Raw genomic sequence first — 17,071 nt, 5'->3', positions numbered from 1 at the left:
CGGGTTTTCCATAAATATATTTTATCGTATTGTACAATACGTTTTATGATAATGATTTCATCACGGGAAAACCAAGTCATATGATGATTTTCAAGCTAGGTTTTTACATTAACAACTGAACTTTTTTCAGTTTAAGTTGATAGAAATTAGCTGATATGGCTGACGATGGCATTGCTGCTGGTCTCCAAAGGATAAATCTACGATTCCGAGAAGAAACTGTTGATACTGTGGATGATGGGCCGGCTTTTGCTTTTCATGTAAGTATCCAAATTAGATAATTTGTCTGACAATATAACTAAACATTATAATTACACAGATGTTAACTTTAGTTTGATTTTCTTTTTGTCATTTTAGCAGTAACTCGTTACAACACGGATTTATGTAATATAAATCCGTGGTTACAATTACAATTAGTCTAGAATACTTTTTACTTAGATTTAGAGGTTCTCCTTAGAAATGTGTTTATAATCGATTTTTATTGTTACGTAGGTGGTTAGACTTCTATGCTATGACAAAAGATCATTGTTGCTGTTGTTGCACTACATACATAAATTACTTGAAATGATATTTGTTGATTTCTTGAAAACTAAATTATATTTAAAAAGATCCCATTTCTTTTTCTCAGACAAACAGAAACACATTTACATTTTGTTCCAGAAGCCATATAATTATTATCCTGTAGGTGCATCCTTCCGTCCATCCATGGCATACTATATATACATTACAGTACATAATAAATATGTATGCATTATCTAAAAGGAATAAAATGTTTAGATCTAGGAATGCAAACGTATTCATATAAGCTTAATGCATATTTTTCTCATGAAGGGTCAGGCAGTTCCACGTCTTGTCATAGCTATTGATTTCGGCACGTATGCAAGTGGATATGCTTTACAATGGCGCTCTGACTTCACTGACGATCGATTGAAAATACATTGTAATACCAAATGGACTGCTGGCGGATTTTGTACATACAAGACACCAACATGCTTGTTGTTGAAGCCGGACAAAAGTATTGCAGAGTTTGGGTACCAGGCCGAACTAAAGTTCAGCATGCTTGGTGCTGATGATGAAAATGAAAAACCCGAGGACTGGTTCTTCTTTCGGCATTTCAAGATGATGCTTTATCATAGAGAGGTACAAGTCCTATATTACAAAGTCTGCTTGTTATTTTTTCTTTTTGTTTGTAGTTTTTTTTTCAATTTCGAAACCAAAAATATTTTATATCACATATCATTGTTTATGCTTATTTTAGACAATATATATTTAATCTTTTTCTATAGGCCCCTTTCTCTGTTTTAAAGAAACATATAAGTAGACTCATACTGAATCAAAGTTCTAAATAAACCCTTTAGTTTTTGCGCGGAATATCATTAGTAGTACATTATAATATTAGCATTCGACATTAAACACATATTTATAACGAATTAAATAGTGTAAAAAATTTTCGTTTTTTTTTTGTTTGTTTTTTATTGTTTTCTTTTTATTATCTTAATTACTTTTTTCAATTGATCAGCACCACTCCCGAAACAAAAAGCAACACGTTTTTATCTTGTGTGTTTTCGTGCACTTTATTAATAACTTGTAAAATTAAGTTACTGATGCAGGAAATGTAATACTTTGATAAATTGTTGGTATCACATCCAATTATCCAACTAAAATTCAAGAAGATTAATGACTACCATACATTCGACCGATTTTGGTCCTATCGTTCTGATGGAAACTAACAAAGAAAACAATGATTTTGAACTTTTGCTATAAAGAGTATTGCAGATCAAATGCACAATATTTTTTCACATTATTTATTTAGACTGTGAATGACCAAACACCTGTAGAAGCCGCACACGGAAAACATTTACCTGTTATTGACGTTTTCTCGAAATCTATAAAGTACATGAAAGATCACGTGATTGAACATTTAAACCAAAGTGGCATCACCTACCCGGAAGCCGAAACAAAATGGGTCATAACAGTACCTGCCATCTGGAATGACCAGGCTAAACATGTGATGAGACGGGCGGCAGAAAAGGTAACCACATCTTATGTAATTGCTTGATATTTCTATAACATTGCAATGACATTCGTGACATCAAAATTGTTGTTTATATTTCAACAGAATGACAATATAAAAACCAAAATTGTTTTAAGATAAATCATGTGCTTGCAATTAACGCATTTCAGGCTGGTATTATTGGCACAAACCTGTCAATAGCTCTGGAACCAGAATGTGCAGCTATCTATTGCAGTCAACTTCCAGTGAATCAATTAGAGATACAAGGAGATAGTGGCAAGCTGAAATATGTTGCGGCACCAGATTCTACAATCATGGTAGTGGACTTAGGAGGTAAGACTTATTGTACTGCAGGTTACTTTTTAAGGTCACCATTTATCAATTAATAGTGTTTTAAGTACCGTGTGACAGCTGTTAAAGGTGTTACTCTGTACTGCATTCCAGTATTGGCCTTTGAAAACATTACAGTAAATACTAAAATGTAGAATAGTTAGATGCTAAGGAAAATTAGATATTATCTCATGAACCGACTTTATCAACCAAAATTCGCAATTCATACCTTTTTATGATTATTTCCATTGATCTCAAGGGATTTCTTCTTTCTAGAAATGGTATATAAATGTGCTTTTTTAGAATGTGTTTACATGTTAATAACTACATAATTTTAGTTAGTTTGTATGTAAGTAAAAAGACTTGTTTTGTTTCTTATTTTGATAGGTGGAACAGTTGATATAACAACAGTACAAATCAATAAGGATTCGACAATGAAACAGGTTCATATGTCAGGCGGAGGTCCATGGGGTGGAATGAAGGTGGATGAGAAATTCATGATGTTGTTACATACTATTATTGGACAGGCCGTAATGCAAGACTTTGTTGAAAATAATCCAATGGACGAGTATGACCTCAAAATGGATTTCGAGAGTAGGAAAAGAGAGGTAAATTTTCTGTTTAGAACATATCTGAGTGTATTGATCATGTAAAATAATAATTTTGTTCATATATGACATGACAAATGCAACAATAATGAAAAGATGGTCTAAATTTTTTTCCTATGTTCTTCTACAGGTAAAACATCAGTCGGAACCGAATTCAAACGAACGTTTTAGAATCAAGCTACCACAAACACTGAAAGAACTATGGGAGAAAAAGGAGGGCAAGAAAGTTGTTGACATCTTAAAAAGCAAACAAGGGGGGGAAAGGGAATGTCAATTTTCATGAATGGAGTCCCCTCTTCCATCAATAAAATTTTCCCGGGGGCTTTTTTTCCAAAAAGACTTTTGCCCGGTATTTTGAGCTATATGGGTGAGGTAAGGGGAAATCCCAAACCCATGAAGGTATACTATTGATTCGCTTATTTTTGTGGGGCGGATTTCCCGAACCCCAACCCTATGTGGGTTTCAGAGTTTTGCGAAAGGGGATTGAAAAAACCGGGGGTTTTTTCCTGTCGTTCGCCAACAGGTTTACCAAAACTTGCGAAATTAAAACGGGGCTGTTCTATTTGGACAGAATGAGGAGATTCTAACTTCAAGAATAATGAGGTTCACATATGGCGTCGCTATGGTTATGGAATATGACGCTAAACTGCACAAGAGAGAGGAGACGTTTGAATCGGATGGAAAGATGTGGGCAAATAACGTATTTCGGAAGCATGTTTCAAAAGGTCAAGAAGTCAGACTTTGTCAATGGGTCTCTGACAAAGAATACTATCCCGTTGATGAAAAACAGAAGTCTGCAACGGTTTTGATCTTTTCATCCGATAAAAAAGATCCCGTTCACACTACAGAGTCTGGATGTAAATGTATCGGAAAAGTCTTGGAGGTTGAAATTTTCCTGAGGCTAGACATTTTTGAAGGAGGAGATAATTCGGTTTAGAAGTAGAAAGAGCAGTTGAGGTGGCGATTGAGTTTCGGTGGCACGGAGCTCAAGGTCAAAGCATAAGCAAGACGCTTGGGCAAGGTGGTACAAAGAAAAGTCTTAAGAACTACAATAAAGATTAGGCAGTACTTCAAGTAAATGCAATTTGCTGGACATTTTTGTATCAGTAATATATGATCGGTGCCTCAAATTTATGTTATTAATTAAACTGTGTTTTTATTTAACGTATTGGTTATAATGAACTTGGTAAAAATTTGCATTATGCTTATTCATTTTGGCTATTTATGAAAATAAGGAAAAATGACTTTTTAACGGATATCTGCTAAACAATAATTCCATTTTATTGCACAATCAAGACAGAGATTTTTATAAGTTTTTTTAAAGACAAAATTTCTAAACAAGCCGTACCACACACAATATACAATACTAATATGTGTTTATATTAAAATCTTATTCTTAATTCACTTTTCATAAGTATCCATCAGAAATTTTGGCGAACTGTTTGCCACATCAGACAATGAATTCGTGATATCAGTGAAATGTATTTGTGACTTGTGGAATTTTGAGCTAGGAAAGTATTGACTATATTAATGTAGACATATTTGAATAACATTATAGATTTACTGGTTGATGAGTAATTTTATTTTTATATAATCTGGTATTCAAATTTACAGAAAACTTTTTTTTTCAAATTACTCCACATAAAATTATGTATTTTATATAATCTGGGACAAAAATTATTTTTTTTGTCCCAGATATAATCTGATATTAAAATTTACAGAAAACTATTTTTTTCCAATTACTCCACATATGTATTTTATATAATCTGGGACAAAAATTATTTTTAAGCGTATATAATGGTGTATTATGTTTATGTTATTTCAATAAATAGAATTGTACTGTGTTGTATTGTAATTGCTTAAATACATTCATTGCTTTAATTTGAAAATGTGTTTTTTTAAATTCATTCTTCGTGTTAAATATCGGGTCGCAATTCCTCAACCGGGGCAGTATATAGTATGGTTATTTCGATATTTCGTTATTTAAAATTAAAGTAAAGAAAAAAAAAAAGAATCCCTAAGACTGAAGTGGTAAAATTTTGAAATAGGGAACATCCGCTGATGTATTCATAAAAAATATGCTTCGACAAGTTGTCCGTATTTTTTCAATCATTACAGTATATATCTATAATCCGTTATCGAACTTATCTTTGCTGATTTCAATAAACAAGCCGTATATTATTCAGCACTTAAATTTCGTCAATAATTTTGAAAACAAACAAAACAAAAAATCTGTTTTTGTTCATGCTGAAATAAAACTTAATACACAACTTAACATCTAAATAGTGTATCAATCTTTTTTTCCGCATATATACACGTAGGTTAGGATCTAAACTTCCATTTTATACCAAAATGTTGAGAATTGATTAATCCATTTAAATAAAACTTAAAATGGGGATGTGTTTTTCTGACTGTAATTTTTTCTGACCGATTTTCAGAGTTATTCATCAGAAAAAACTAAAACGAATAAACTTTGAAAAAAAAATGAAGCAACTTTCAATTGATTCTTTTTAAGTATCCCTAGAAAGTTTAAGACGTGATCTTTCATTTGATTGCAACATTATTAAAATTGGTAGGCGTTGTATAATTTAAAAATACTGTTTTCAATCCGTATTATTTCCAAGATGATTATGATGATTATTATTGGTAAATGCCGTTAGTATAGATAAAAACAAAGACTCTTGGTGATTAGATCCTGTTCATGACTTGATCTGCCCCTGTAAACTGCCCCCCCCCCCCAAAAAAAAAAAAAATGAAATAAAATAAAAATATTATTAGGACATGCATGGTGGCATAAATCATAAATATACACACCGGTTAGTTAGTATAGGGGTGGGTATATTTTGCAGACAAGTTAAACATAGAGGGATTTTGCAGACAAGTTAAACAAATAAGGGTTTTAGATTTTGCATACAATATAGATTATATTGGGGGAGTTAAATCATCTGAGCCGTGTCATGACAAAACCAACATAATGCGTTTGCGACCAGCATGGATCCAGACCAGCCTGCGCATCCGCGCAGTCTGATCAGGATCCATGCTGTTCGCTGACAAACCCTATAACAAGTAGATAAACTGATAGCGAACAGCATGGATCCTGATCAGACTGCGCGGATGCGCAGGCTGGTCTGGATCCATGCTGATCGCAAACCCACTATGTTGGTTTTGTCATGACACGGCTCAGATGTGAAAGATACTGATTTAATTGATACCAGACAGTAGTAGTATTGTACAAAATCTTAAATATTAATTTAAAGAACACAATGCGGAACGATCGATATGTTACTCTGAATTTCGCAGAAAGAAGTTTGATTGAATTTTACAGACAAGATACATAAAGAACAAAATATGAAATAATTGGTCAATGAAAATCCGTATTTTGCAGACAAAAATCTATATCAATTTTTATTCTGTCTGCAAAATACAGATTTTCTCATTTCCACCTATCATTTCAAAGTTTGTTCTTTATTTAACTTGTCTGCAAAGCTGAATGCCAAATACAGATTTCCTCAATTCACCTATCAGTTAATATTTTCCTCTCTTTTTAATATGTCTGCAAAACTCAATCATCATTCGGTCAGCAGATTTTCAATATTACAGGTCATCATTTTTAATTTGGCTCTTTATTAATTTGCCTACAAAATTCAATCTATATTACATGTATGCGATATACAGGTTTTCCTTATATTCAGATATAATTTCATATTTTGTTTTTTATGTAACCAGTGTCTGCAAATTTCATTCGACATTCTGTCTGCAAAATTCAATCAATATTTTATCTGCAAAACACAGATTTTCTTACTTCCACCAGGGTCGTTCAAATAGAATTATTTTCAAACACCCTTACAGTTTCATATTTTGTTTCTTGTGCAACCTTTTAGAAAAAATCAATGTAGATTCTGTCTGCAAAATAGGATCTTATTAAATCAGTATCTTTCCTATCCACACCTTATGACAAGAGATTTAATCTATTGTATTAACACTATGCAAAGTCGGTCTGCAAAGTATACCGACCAGCTTAGTAGATCAAAAGTTACGTCCCTTTGTTAAGAAAACGCCATTTCAAAATTGCTTTTTGGGAAATTTTTCAAAATAATGAAAAAATGAAATTTCCCTCTTGTTGAATATTTATATAAAACTTTTTAATCTTTTTTGATTTAATATTTAGATCCCTTTTTACTGATAAAATTTTGTAAATTTTTTTAAATAAATTTTTAAACTTTAAGGAAACAGAAATGAAGAACCCCTATACTAATCGCAAAATGAATATACTTTAAATGTCATAATGAAACCTTTTTTTAAATTTGTATACGGCTTTTATTCGCCCGCATTTTTAAATTTTTGCAAATTGAAAGGTTTAAGATGTATTTTTAAAAAAAAAAATTTTATTTACCCGTCATCAACAAGAGATCATGATTTAAAACTAGAAATGCCTCGTAGACTCGTAGTAGAACAACTCATTGCTTGTATCGGTTTTCATGACGTGTAATTAAAATATGAAATAATTTGCCAAAAATGGCATGTGCGTGAATTTAAAATCAAACTAGATCAACACTGGATCGGATATAAAGTTTAAAATGTTATTATAACATTATGCTGTCAAAATTATACAACAGTGTGAACTGAAAGTAGTATAAGTGAGACCAATATGAAGTAGTGGCGAAAGTTTGTTAAAATAAGAGGGGCTTAAAAAAGGTCTTAGCCCTTCCATCAGAGCCCAGAATCATCCTACAGGTATCCTAAAGGTAAAGAACGTCAAAATAGAAAGTGAACTTGAAGGCTCAGTTTGATTGAGCCTGTTCATGGATGGTACTGGAAAGTGCAAACTATCGTCCACGCCCCCTAGCACCGTCTTGCGCAGAATTTAACATTTGTGGTGCTATTAGTTCTTTCTGTTTGACTTTTTACTAGCTTGGTGATTCCATATTCCTCACTTAAATACTGTATAATCACCCTTAGAATATGTTGCCTGCTTTTAAATTTGTCTTTTGACAGCTAGTATCTGTGATATACAAGCTTCACAACCTCTGATCCCATTTCAAAATTTCATTTTATTTTGTTTTATCCATTGTTTTCTTGTTCAGTCAAATGCATTTTATCATTTGGGGATCATTTGCTTCATTTTATGGAATCATTCAATGGCACAAACATGTGACATTGAACTGTTGACAGTTACATGATGACCGCCGTATGCACCCATTTGCAGATGCTTCTAAATTCAATTAACCATTTTCATGTAAAATGTTTAACACAACAATAATGTCTCAACATTACAATCTTAAACAATCGTCAAGGACCAAGTTAAGCCATAGCCATTTGGTGTGGAGCTCAAATCGTCCTAAAGATCCTGTAACACATTTTTTGATGGTTTTATATCATAAATATGGTACTCAAAGACATTACTGAATTTAACATTTCATGTAAATAAAGGGAGGTAATTAGAAATTTATTTTCTATAAAATTTAAGTCAAATTTTTCAATAAGAAATTAATGCATATATTTAATAATTACATAAAATGTGTACAAATATTTGCAGTTCATATTTTACATATTCTTAGATGTTTGAAAATTGTTTTATAAGCATAATCATATACATATATATAATTTCACTTAATTTCTCCAAAACCCTCCAGAGGCGTGCATGTCGCGGAGAAGGCACACGGCAGGTCAAGGTCAAGTCATCTCAAGTACCAGAGGTGATTGGTTGACCTGTCGTGACTAACTCTGGAGGGTGGCCGTTTTATGTCAACCGCCTGTTTGCAGCCATCACGGAACTTGATGCTTTTCCAGTATTGTCTTTCCTCCATCGAATGAAGTACAGGACTTAGGAAGATCGGCATGAAAAAGATGTCCCCGATGAGACTTCTAGAGAGGACAGGCATGGACGCTGAGATCTCGGACATATGGAATTTCCGGCGCCGAGCTAAAATAAACTTAATTGATGATATACAACCTGAATTACCACATACAGGATCTTTAAATCCAAATTCTAAATAATTTTTATATGTGACTATTCAAGCACATATTACATTTTTTTGTATTTCTCAAATATATATCAATAATGAATTATAGATGTTGAAATATGAATTTATTTTAAAACAGCATAAATGGTGTAACATCTTAAGTTTTTATATGCCAAGGATTAAATTGCATGGGCTAAAATATTCCTAGACTCCATTGTCCCTGTAGGACTAGACAGTAATTGAGTGGTAACTTATATTAAATAAAGGAGATACAACACTAACCACAGTTTTGCGGTCAACCCTCGATTAATTTATTATAAGCCTGTAAGTGCCTGTAAAATGTTACTCGCCCTTAAGTCAGTACCCTATTGCCTCTGAGATTTTGTAAATTTACCATTGTTTTCTTATTTCTTTCTACCATAGGTATAACTAAAAGCTACAGTTTTGGAAGCAGTCTGGAGAGATGGAAACAAAAATATTATTGTTGTGTCTTCATTGGTGTTTTATAGAATTGGTAATGGCAAGTAAGTATTGACTTATATTCTACCATACAACATGCATAAATTATTATTGATTTATGTAGGTTCAAAAAAAGGGAAGCACTGCTGATTGCTGATATCTGTTTATTATAGATTTGTTTGTACTTATTGGACACTTCTCCAACTACTTTTAAAGCAACAGGCCTCTTGATTGTAAAATGAATCAAATGAAATAGAATTTGTATTAAAAGGTTTAGTCGGGTTTAATTTAATGTGTAAATCTATTATTACTGACCCCTTAATATGAAATAAAACAAGTTGACAAAATCATCATGCGAAATTTTTTTTCTTTACATGATCTACTGCATTACTGCCAATTTATATAGAAAGGATAATTTATTCAACAGAGTCAAAACAGTCCTTTGAAAAAATTAATGGGATCTATATTATATGCCTGAAATAGGGGATTGTATTTCAAACATAGTGTTAGGGCTGATATAACTTTTATCATGTTTCTAACTTAAGTTTAAAACAATACATTGGCCATAAAAATATGATGTCAATTATAACTGTTCTATGTTCGCTTCACACTAGTATTTTACTTTTAGAAAACATTTAAAAAATTTTTAGGAAAACTAGCATGATTTTTTAGGCATGCTGCTTTAAATAAATGTCATAACCTACCCTACATTATATTGCATATTATAAATTTGCCAAATATTATGTGTCGACTGTAAGATTTTATTGTCATTGATGAAATTATTATTTTAGGGTTAGACCTGGACCTAAACTCTCAAACATGTGGGAACAGTTACAATCTAGAGGATGTAGGGGAAGTACATGTCACCTACAATGCAGAGCTAATTGATCAATTTGAATGCTCAGTAAAGTTAATAAACTGGGCATCATTCACAAAACAGACCTGTGTCAAGCCATTGAATTTCAAGCTGAACTGTAATACAATTGTGGAATACCGCAGACACTTGCTTTCCAAATATTTAACTCCAGAGGTTCGTACAATTTTATTGCAATAGTGGCATGTGCATTAGGAATTTTTGTGAATAGCATTAAACTTTTAAATTAAACCTGTTGATATGTACAAGAGTTACCTGCCTTGGTCTTTGACTGGTATATGGTGATCAGTGCTTAATCTATTTTGTCGAGTATACTATAAAATTATACATCAATATTTGAGTGTGTCACAGTGTGGCTTCTTTAAAGATGGTTAGTAGGCAATTTTATTCTTAGTTCATGCTGTGGATGCTGAAATAATGAGAGATATTATACTACCTTTTTTTACAGTCCATCATTTTTTGATAGTTTTAAGGTCCTGCAATTTCAAAGTGTTGGGCTGTGATCGTTACAATTAAATGGTGCACTGCCTTCAATCAAAATTAAGATGGTATATTTATGAGATTCTTCAGAATCTATGCTATTTTATGTTCATATAAAAACAAATGAGTGTGAAATTACCACTATCTCATTCTGTATATTCCTACATAACATAAATGTATTACTTATCTATATATTACTACTTAGCTGAATTTTATTACCTTTGTTGCTTTATTTTTTATTTAGAAAAGGTACACATGTCACAACGCATCTGTTGAAGAGTGGTGTGGTCCTAAGAGAACAGCTTACTTCTTTCTTTTGTTTAAGCGACAGAGTTGGGTTGAGTCAACTAAACAATCAATTGTTATAAAAGTGTACTTAAGAGATTGTAAGTTAAACTCCTGATATTTATCATTCTTTTCTCTCTTATCACTAGCTGCTATTTAATAGGTTTATGTCATAAATATAAATAAAAGCCAGGCCAGCCATTTATCTTGAAATTTTCTTTGTCTTAAAATCCAAATTTACTTGATATTTGGTTTATACAGAATTTATTTTAGATCTATTGTTGGAAGCTGTAAGCTTACAGACACACTTTCAAATCTGTAACAGGAACCAACCAATACTGAGTAATTAGTGTTAAGTTTCTTGCTCAAGGAAACAACAACTTGCCCCTGACAGGGTTTGAACCCATGCGGCTAGAGATCATTGGATTACAAGTCCGACTCCTTAACCAGTCCGCCATGCCGCCACTCAATATACTTGATATTATAATCAAGTATTATCAATACTTGATATTTGAGTATGAATATTTTTTGTTCATGATGAGAGGTCTGCTTGTTACAGGAGCTTGTAGGGTACTGTTTTCTGTAACCATTGCCCTCTCTAGTTTATATCTTTTCTTCATATTTTTGTGTGCTACATACATGACAGGACATGATATGTGTGATATGCGACATTGGCTTCTATAGTTATCTTAAATGTAATATGATATAATTTTTCAGTCCCAGGGGAAGGTACAAACAGAGTTATAAATAGCTCATCATCAGGTACAACTGTTGCTGTTGCAATGTCAGTTAGCGTTGTGTTCATTGTCATAATCTTGATAATAACTTGTGGAATAATCCGTCGAAGGAGAATGGAGAATTCATTCCCAAGATCTCCATATATGTATCAGACTGGTAGCAGTCAAATTGGTAATCATACCTTTTAATTTTATTTTTAGAAATTGAATGTTCAAAAAGTAATGTAATGATACCATGTGCCTAGATGCTTGTAATATTTTGACCTTTTGAGCAGTGACATCTCTCTTGTAGGTTATTTTAATTCTAATATTTCACTAATGATGTTTATTTTTTATACTACTATTTTAGTAAGTGTTATATATAATGCACATTATAATGATATATTTTTTATTTAATACCATAAATATCATAATTGACCCCCCCTCCACCCCCAATACACCAAATGTAATTTTTTGTAGCTCTGATGTGTTTGAGTTTAGCAATATGAAAATGTTGAGCGTGACCCTGCTTGGCTCTGACTCTTGTTTTTTTTACATGGTAGTAGAGCAAAATGTTTGTTGGCTATACACTTCGAATTTAGTCTGCATCTGTACAATATCTTTTACAGTACAAGGAAATGCTGCTGCAGGTCAGCATTTGTCTAGTTACCATCCACAACAGCAACCAGTTGGTTACCAAGGTCCACCTCAGGCAGGTTACCAACCTCCACAGCAAGCCCCATTCCAGCCAGGATTGCCAGGAAATTACCAGATACATGATATGCAGAGTGCTTATCCTGGTGCTTCACGAACCGCTTCTGTTTCTGGGCCAGGATACCAGCCAGTACCACAGACTGAAACACATCATGTAAATCCTGTCCTTACTGATGGAAGATTTCCTGCACCATCAGGTAAAGATAGTTTCAAAATATTTTTAATTTATTCTCATAATAAATGTAATTCATTATTGTTTCTTTGTTTCAATAATGAAATATGTTATTTGTATAGATGTGTATGAGTTGTTGATGTTAAGATTTTTACAAATAATAATAAAATCATAATTGAGCCACGTCATGACAAAACCAATGCGCGCAGTCTGATCAGGATCCATGCTGCTCGCTATCAGTTTCTCTACTTGTTATAGGGTTTGTAAGAGAACAGCATGGATCCTGATCAGATTGCTCAGATGCGCAGACTGGTCTGCATCCATGATGGTCGCAAAGGCATTTCGTTGATTTTGTCATGACGCGGCTCAATTATAATCATCTTCACTAATTTCCTTCTCTTTCAGCACCAACAAGCTCAAGTGAAGATCAACCACCATCATATGACAGTGTTGTTAAATAGTATAGATAAGTTTTAATAAACTGGAAGTAATTGATGGTAGTTCTGTTAGATATTAAAGTCTAAGTTGCAGCACCTTGTTCATTGCAAAAGGGAAAGGGGATATATTTCATCCAGGTCCATCACTACATGTGAAGTGCCAGATGCAGAATTTCATTTTGATATTAGTTTTATTAGAATTTGTTCGAATTACCTGCCTAGTTGTGTTTTAGCTACAGCTGTGAAATTTGGACCTTATATAATATGCTATTTGTTTTTGTTAATAGTTAGCATAATCTAGGTTATGTCCCCCAGGTACCTACTTTTTGTACTGAGAAGTAGTCTCTAAGTGCTGGTGCCATGAGTGAAATATAATTTATACTGAATACCCCACCCACTGGAAAGTGTCAAATGTTCTATCCTACCACAGATCTTACATACACAGGTAATGTTTTATCAAGTTTATCAAGTTTGCTCATATTTACTTGATTGGCCCCTTTTAGGGGCTGCAAAAGCTAAAAATAGAAATACCTTTAAATGTCTATTTCTAGAGAACTAATTGATGGATGATCACCAAACTTTGTCTGTAGCATTCTTAGGTAGTCTTTTATCAAGTTTGGTTATATTATTTTGATTGGCCCCTTTTAGGGGTTTCTAGGGCTAAAAATAGAAAAACCTTTAAACATCTTCTCCTACAGAACTATTGGATGGATGATCACCAAACTTAGTCGGTAGCATGCTCAGGTAGTGTTTTATCAAGTTTGCTCATATTAATTTGATTGGCCCCTTTTAGGGTGCCACTTAAGCTAAAAATAGAAATATTGTTAAATGTCTATTTCTACAGAACTAATAGGTGGATGATCACCAAACTTTGTCTGTAGCATTCTTGGGTTGTTTTTTTATCAATTTTGCTAATATTATTTTGATTGGCCCCTTTTAGGGGTCTCTAGGGCTAAAAATAGAAAAAACCTTTAAACATCTTCTCCTTCAGAACTAATTGATAGATGATTACCAAACTTATGATTACCAAACTTAGTCGGTAGCATGTTCTGGTAGTGTTTTTATCAAGTTAGCTCATATTAATTTGATTGGCCCCTTTTAGGGGCCGCAAAAGCTAAACATAGAAATACCTTTAAATGTCTATTTCTAAATAACTAATTGATGGAAGATCACCAAACTTTGTCTGTAGCATTCTTGGGTAGTCTTTTATCAAGTTTGCTCATATTAATTTGCTTAGCCCCTTTTAGGGGTCCCTATTGCTAAAAATAGAAATACAATTAAATGCCTTTTTCTAAGAACTAATTGATGGATGATCACCAAACTTTGATTGCAGTATTCTTGGGTAGTCTTTTATCAAGTTTGCTCATATGAATTTTATAAGCCCTTTTTAGGGGCCGCTTAAGCTAAAAAAAAGAAATACCTTTAAATGTCTATTTCTAGAGAACTAATGGATGGATGATCACTAAACTTTGTCTGAAGCATTGTTGGGTAGTCTTTTATGAAGTTTGCTCATATATTTGATTGGCCCCTTTTAGGGGCCGCTAAAGCTAAAAATAGAAAAACCCTTAAACATCTTCTACTTCAGAACCAATTGATTGATGATCACCAAACTTTGTCTGTAGCATTCATGGGTACTCATTTATCAAGTTTGCTTATATTTATTTGATTAGCCCCTTTAAGGGGCCACTTAAGCTCAAAACAGAAAAAACTTTCAAACATCATTTCCTACTGAAATAATTGAAAGATGATCACCAAACTTTGTAGCATTCTTAGGTAGTCTTTTATCAAGTTTGCTCATATTATTTTGATTAGCCCTGTTTAAGCTAGAGCTTAAATACCCAAGGTCATGGCATTTCTTCAAATTATTGTTTAAACATTATTCTATTGCTCAAATTTAATATAAAAATATATGACATTCCAACACTGAAAAGCAGTTGTTGCTGGTGAGCGACTCGGGTCATCATGGCCTCTCTTGTTTATTTTTTGGTGTATTGTCTTCATACTTGGCCACAACAAACCCTTGGGACAAGACCTTTCAGTAGACCACACTAACCTTGGACCTTCATCCATAAATGACCTGACCTTCAAGGTTAAAAAGTCCAATTTTTGCATTGTTCATGCTGTTAACTTGGCTGTAACTTTGTTATTTTTTGAATGGATTGTCTTTCAAACTTGAACATAATAATCTTCAATCCCTTAAAAATTACCAGCCAGACCTTGACCTTCACTCATAAATGACCTTGACTTTAAAGGTCAAATTATTGAAATTTTCATTGTTTTGGCGGTAACTGACTGTAACTTTGCTATTATTGAAGGGATCAACTTCATATTATAAGAGAACATTCTTAAGGATCAGACCTTGTTGTTTATCAAACCCAAATTTGCTTGGGCTCTTTAATGACCTTGACCTTGAAGGTTAAATTACTGAATTTTCTCAGATTTGTGCATTAAATGACCATAATTATATATTTATTGGTGTGTGTGTGTGTGTCTATATATATATATATATATTTACAACAACAACAACTAGAATTGCGTCATTGTTTTCTATTTATAGAATTGCGTCATTGATTCTATTTATAGAATTGGGTCATTGTTTCTTTTTATAGAAGTGCGTCATTGTTTCTATTTATAGAAATTGCGTCATTGTTTCTATTTAAAGAAATTGTGTCATTGTTTCTATTTTTAGAAATTGCGTCATTGTTTCTATTTTTAGAAAATGCGTCATTGTTTCTATTTATAGAAATTGCATCATTGTTTCTATTTATAGAAATTGCGTCATTGTTTCTATTTAAAGAAATTGTGTCATTTTTTCTATTTTTAGAAATTGCGTCATCTTTTCTATTTTTAGTATTTGCGTCATTGTTTCTATTTATAGAAATTGCGTCATTGTTGCTTTTTTTTAGAAATTGTGTCATTTTTTCTATTTTTAGAAATTGCGTCATTTTTTCTATTTTTAGAAATTGCGTCATTGTTGCTATTTTTAGAAATTGCGTCATTTTTTCTATTTTTAGAAATTGCGTCATTTTTTCTATTTTTAAAAATTGCGTCATTTTTTCTATTTTTAGAAATTGTGTCATTTTTTTCTATTTTTATAAATTGCGTCATTTTTGTTATTTTTATAAATTGCGTCATTGTTGCTATTTTTAGAAATTGCGTCATTTTTTCTAGTTTTAGAAATTGCGTCATTTTTTCTATTTTTAGAAATTGCGTCATTTTTTCTATTTTTAGAAATTGTTTCTATTTTTAGAAATTGTGTCATTTTTTCTATTTTTAGAAATTGCGTCATGTTGCTATTTTAAGAAATTGCGTAATGTTCCTATTTTTAGAAATTTGCTAAATGTTTCTATTCATATATATATACAAAATATATAAACAAAACTAATGTGACAAGACAGACCAACTTAATTTATAAAAAGGAAACGTTAAGATATGTCCAAACCTTTCTATGTTTGCGTTTAGAAAAAGTAAAAAGTCGAGCGTTGCCCCCGCCCGGCGGTGGCTCTTGTTACAGTTCCTTATAGTGCCAATTACCCATGGTCTACGTTAAAAATAATCAGATATTTTTATTTTTATTTCTATTAATCACACAAAATTCATGTTTAAAGTGCAATATAACTATTATGTATTCTTTTATATTGCTAACTTTTTATATAATACCTCATTGTACCATTGATCCTATTTGAAATTCAACAGGCACTTATTTTAACACGTCTTTAATTGATAAGTCATACTTTAGAAATATTTCTTTTATTTTGCTTTTGTTTTCTTGTTGATTTGAAGGTTTCCTGTGATAATCCAGTCCTATTGCTTATACCGTTCGTTGGCCTATTTTGCCATTATGTATGTGTTAAGTGCTAACAGGGTAGGTACATTGTCATATTTTGCCATTATGTATGTGTGTTGTGCTATCAGAGTAGGTACATCGTCCTATTTTGCCATTATGTACATGTATGTGTGAAGTGCTATCAGAGTAAGTACATTGTTCTAATTTGTCATTGTGTATGTGTGAAGTGCTATCA

At 32.4% G+C, this 17,071-nt stretch overlaps 2 protein-coding genes across 2 annotated transcripts; both read left to right on the top strand.

The window, feature by feature from the left end:
• The first annotated feature begins 26 nt into the window (after positions 1-26).
• Positions 27-3,232, top strand: LOC132723008 (heat shock 70 kDa protein 12B-like). The gene is made up of 6 exons (XM_060707655.1): positions 27-257; positions 829-1,137; positions 1,811-2,029; positions 2,182-2,344; positions 2,729-2,949; positions 3,080-3,232. Exons 1-6 carry the CDS (start codon positions 156-158, stop codon positions 3,230-3,232), a joined length of 1,167 nt encoding a protein of 388 aa, XP_060563638.1. The 5' UTR covers positions 27-155.
• Positions 3,233-9,206: 5,974 nt separating this feature from the next.
• LOC132723031 (uncharacterized) lies at positions 9,207-13,105 on the top strand. The gene is made up of 6 exons (XM_060707688.1): positions 9,207-9,436; positions 10,163-10,401; positions 10,970-11,111; positions 11,728-11,919; positions 12,356-12,637; positions 13,018-13,105. The coding sequence occupies exons 1-6, from the start codon at positions 9,376-9,378 to the stop codon at positions 13,071-13,073; spliced, it is 972 nt and encodes a 323-aa protein (XP_060563671.1). The 5' UTR covers positions 9,207-9,375; the 3' UTR covers positions 13,074-13,105.
• The last annotated feature ends 3,966 nt before the right edge of the window (positions 13,106-17,071 follow it).

Source organism: Ruditapes philippinarum, unplaced genomic scaffold (genome assembly GCF_026571515.1).
Source record: "Ruditapes philippinarum isolate M1 unplaced genomic scaffold, ASM2657151v2 ctg71_1_1_1_1, whole genome shotgun sequence".
NCBI lineage: Eukaryota > Metazoa > Mollusca > Bivalvia > Venerida > Veneridae > Ruditapes > Ruditapes philippinarum.
This window is presented reverse-complemented; position numbering and strand designations above follow the sequence as displayed.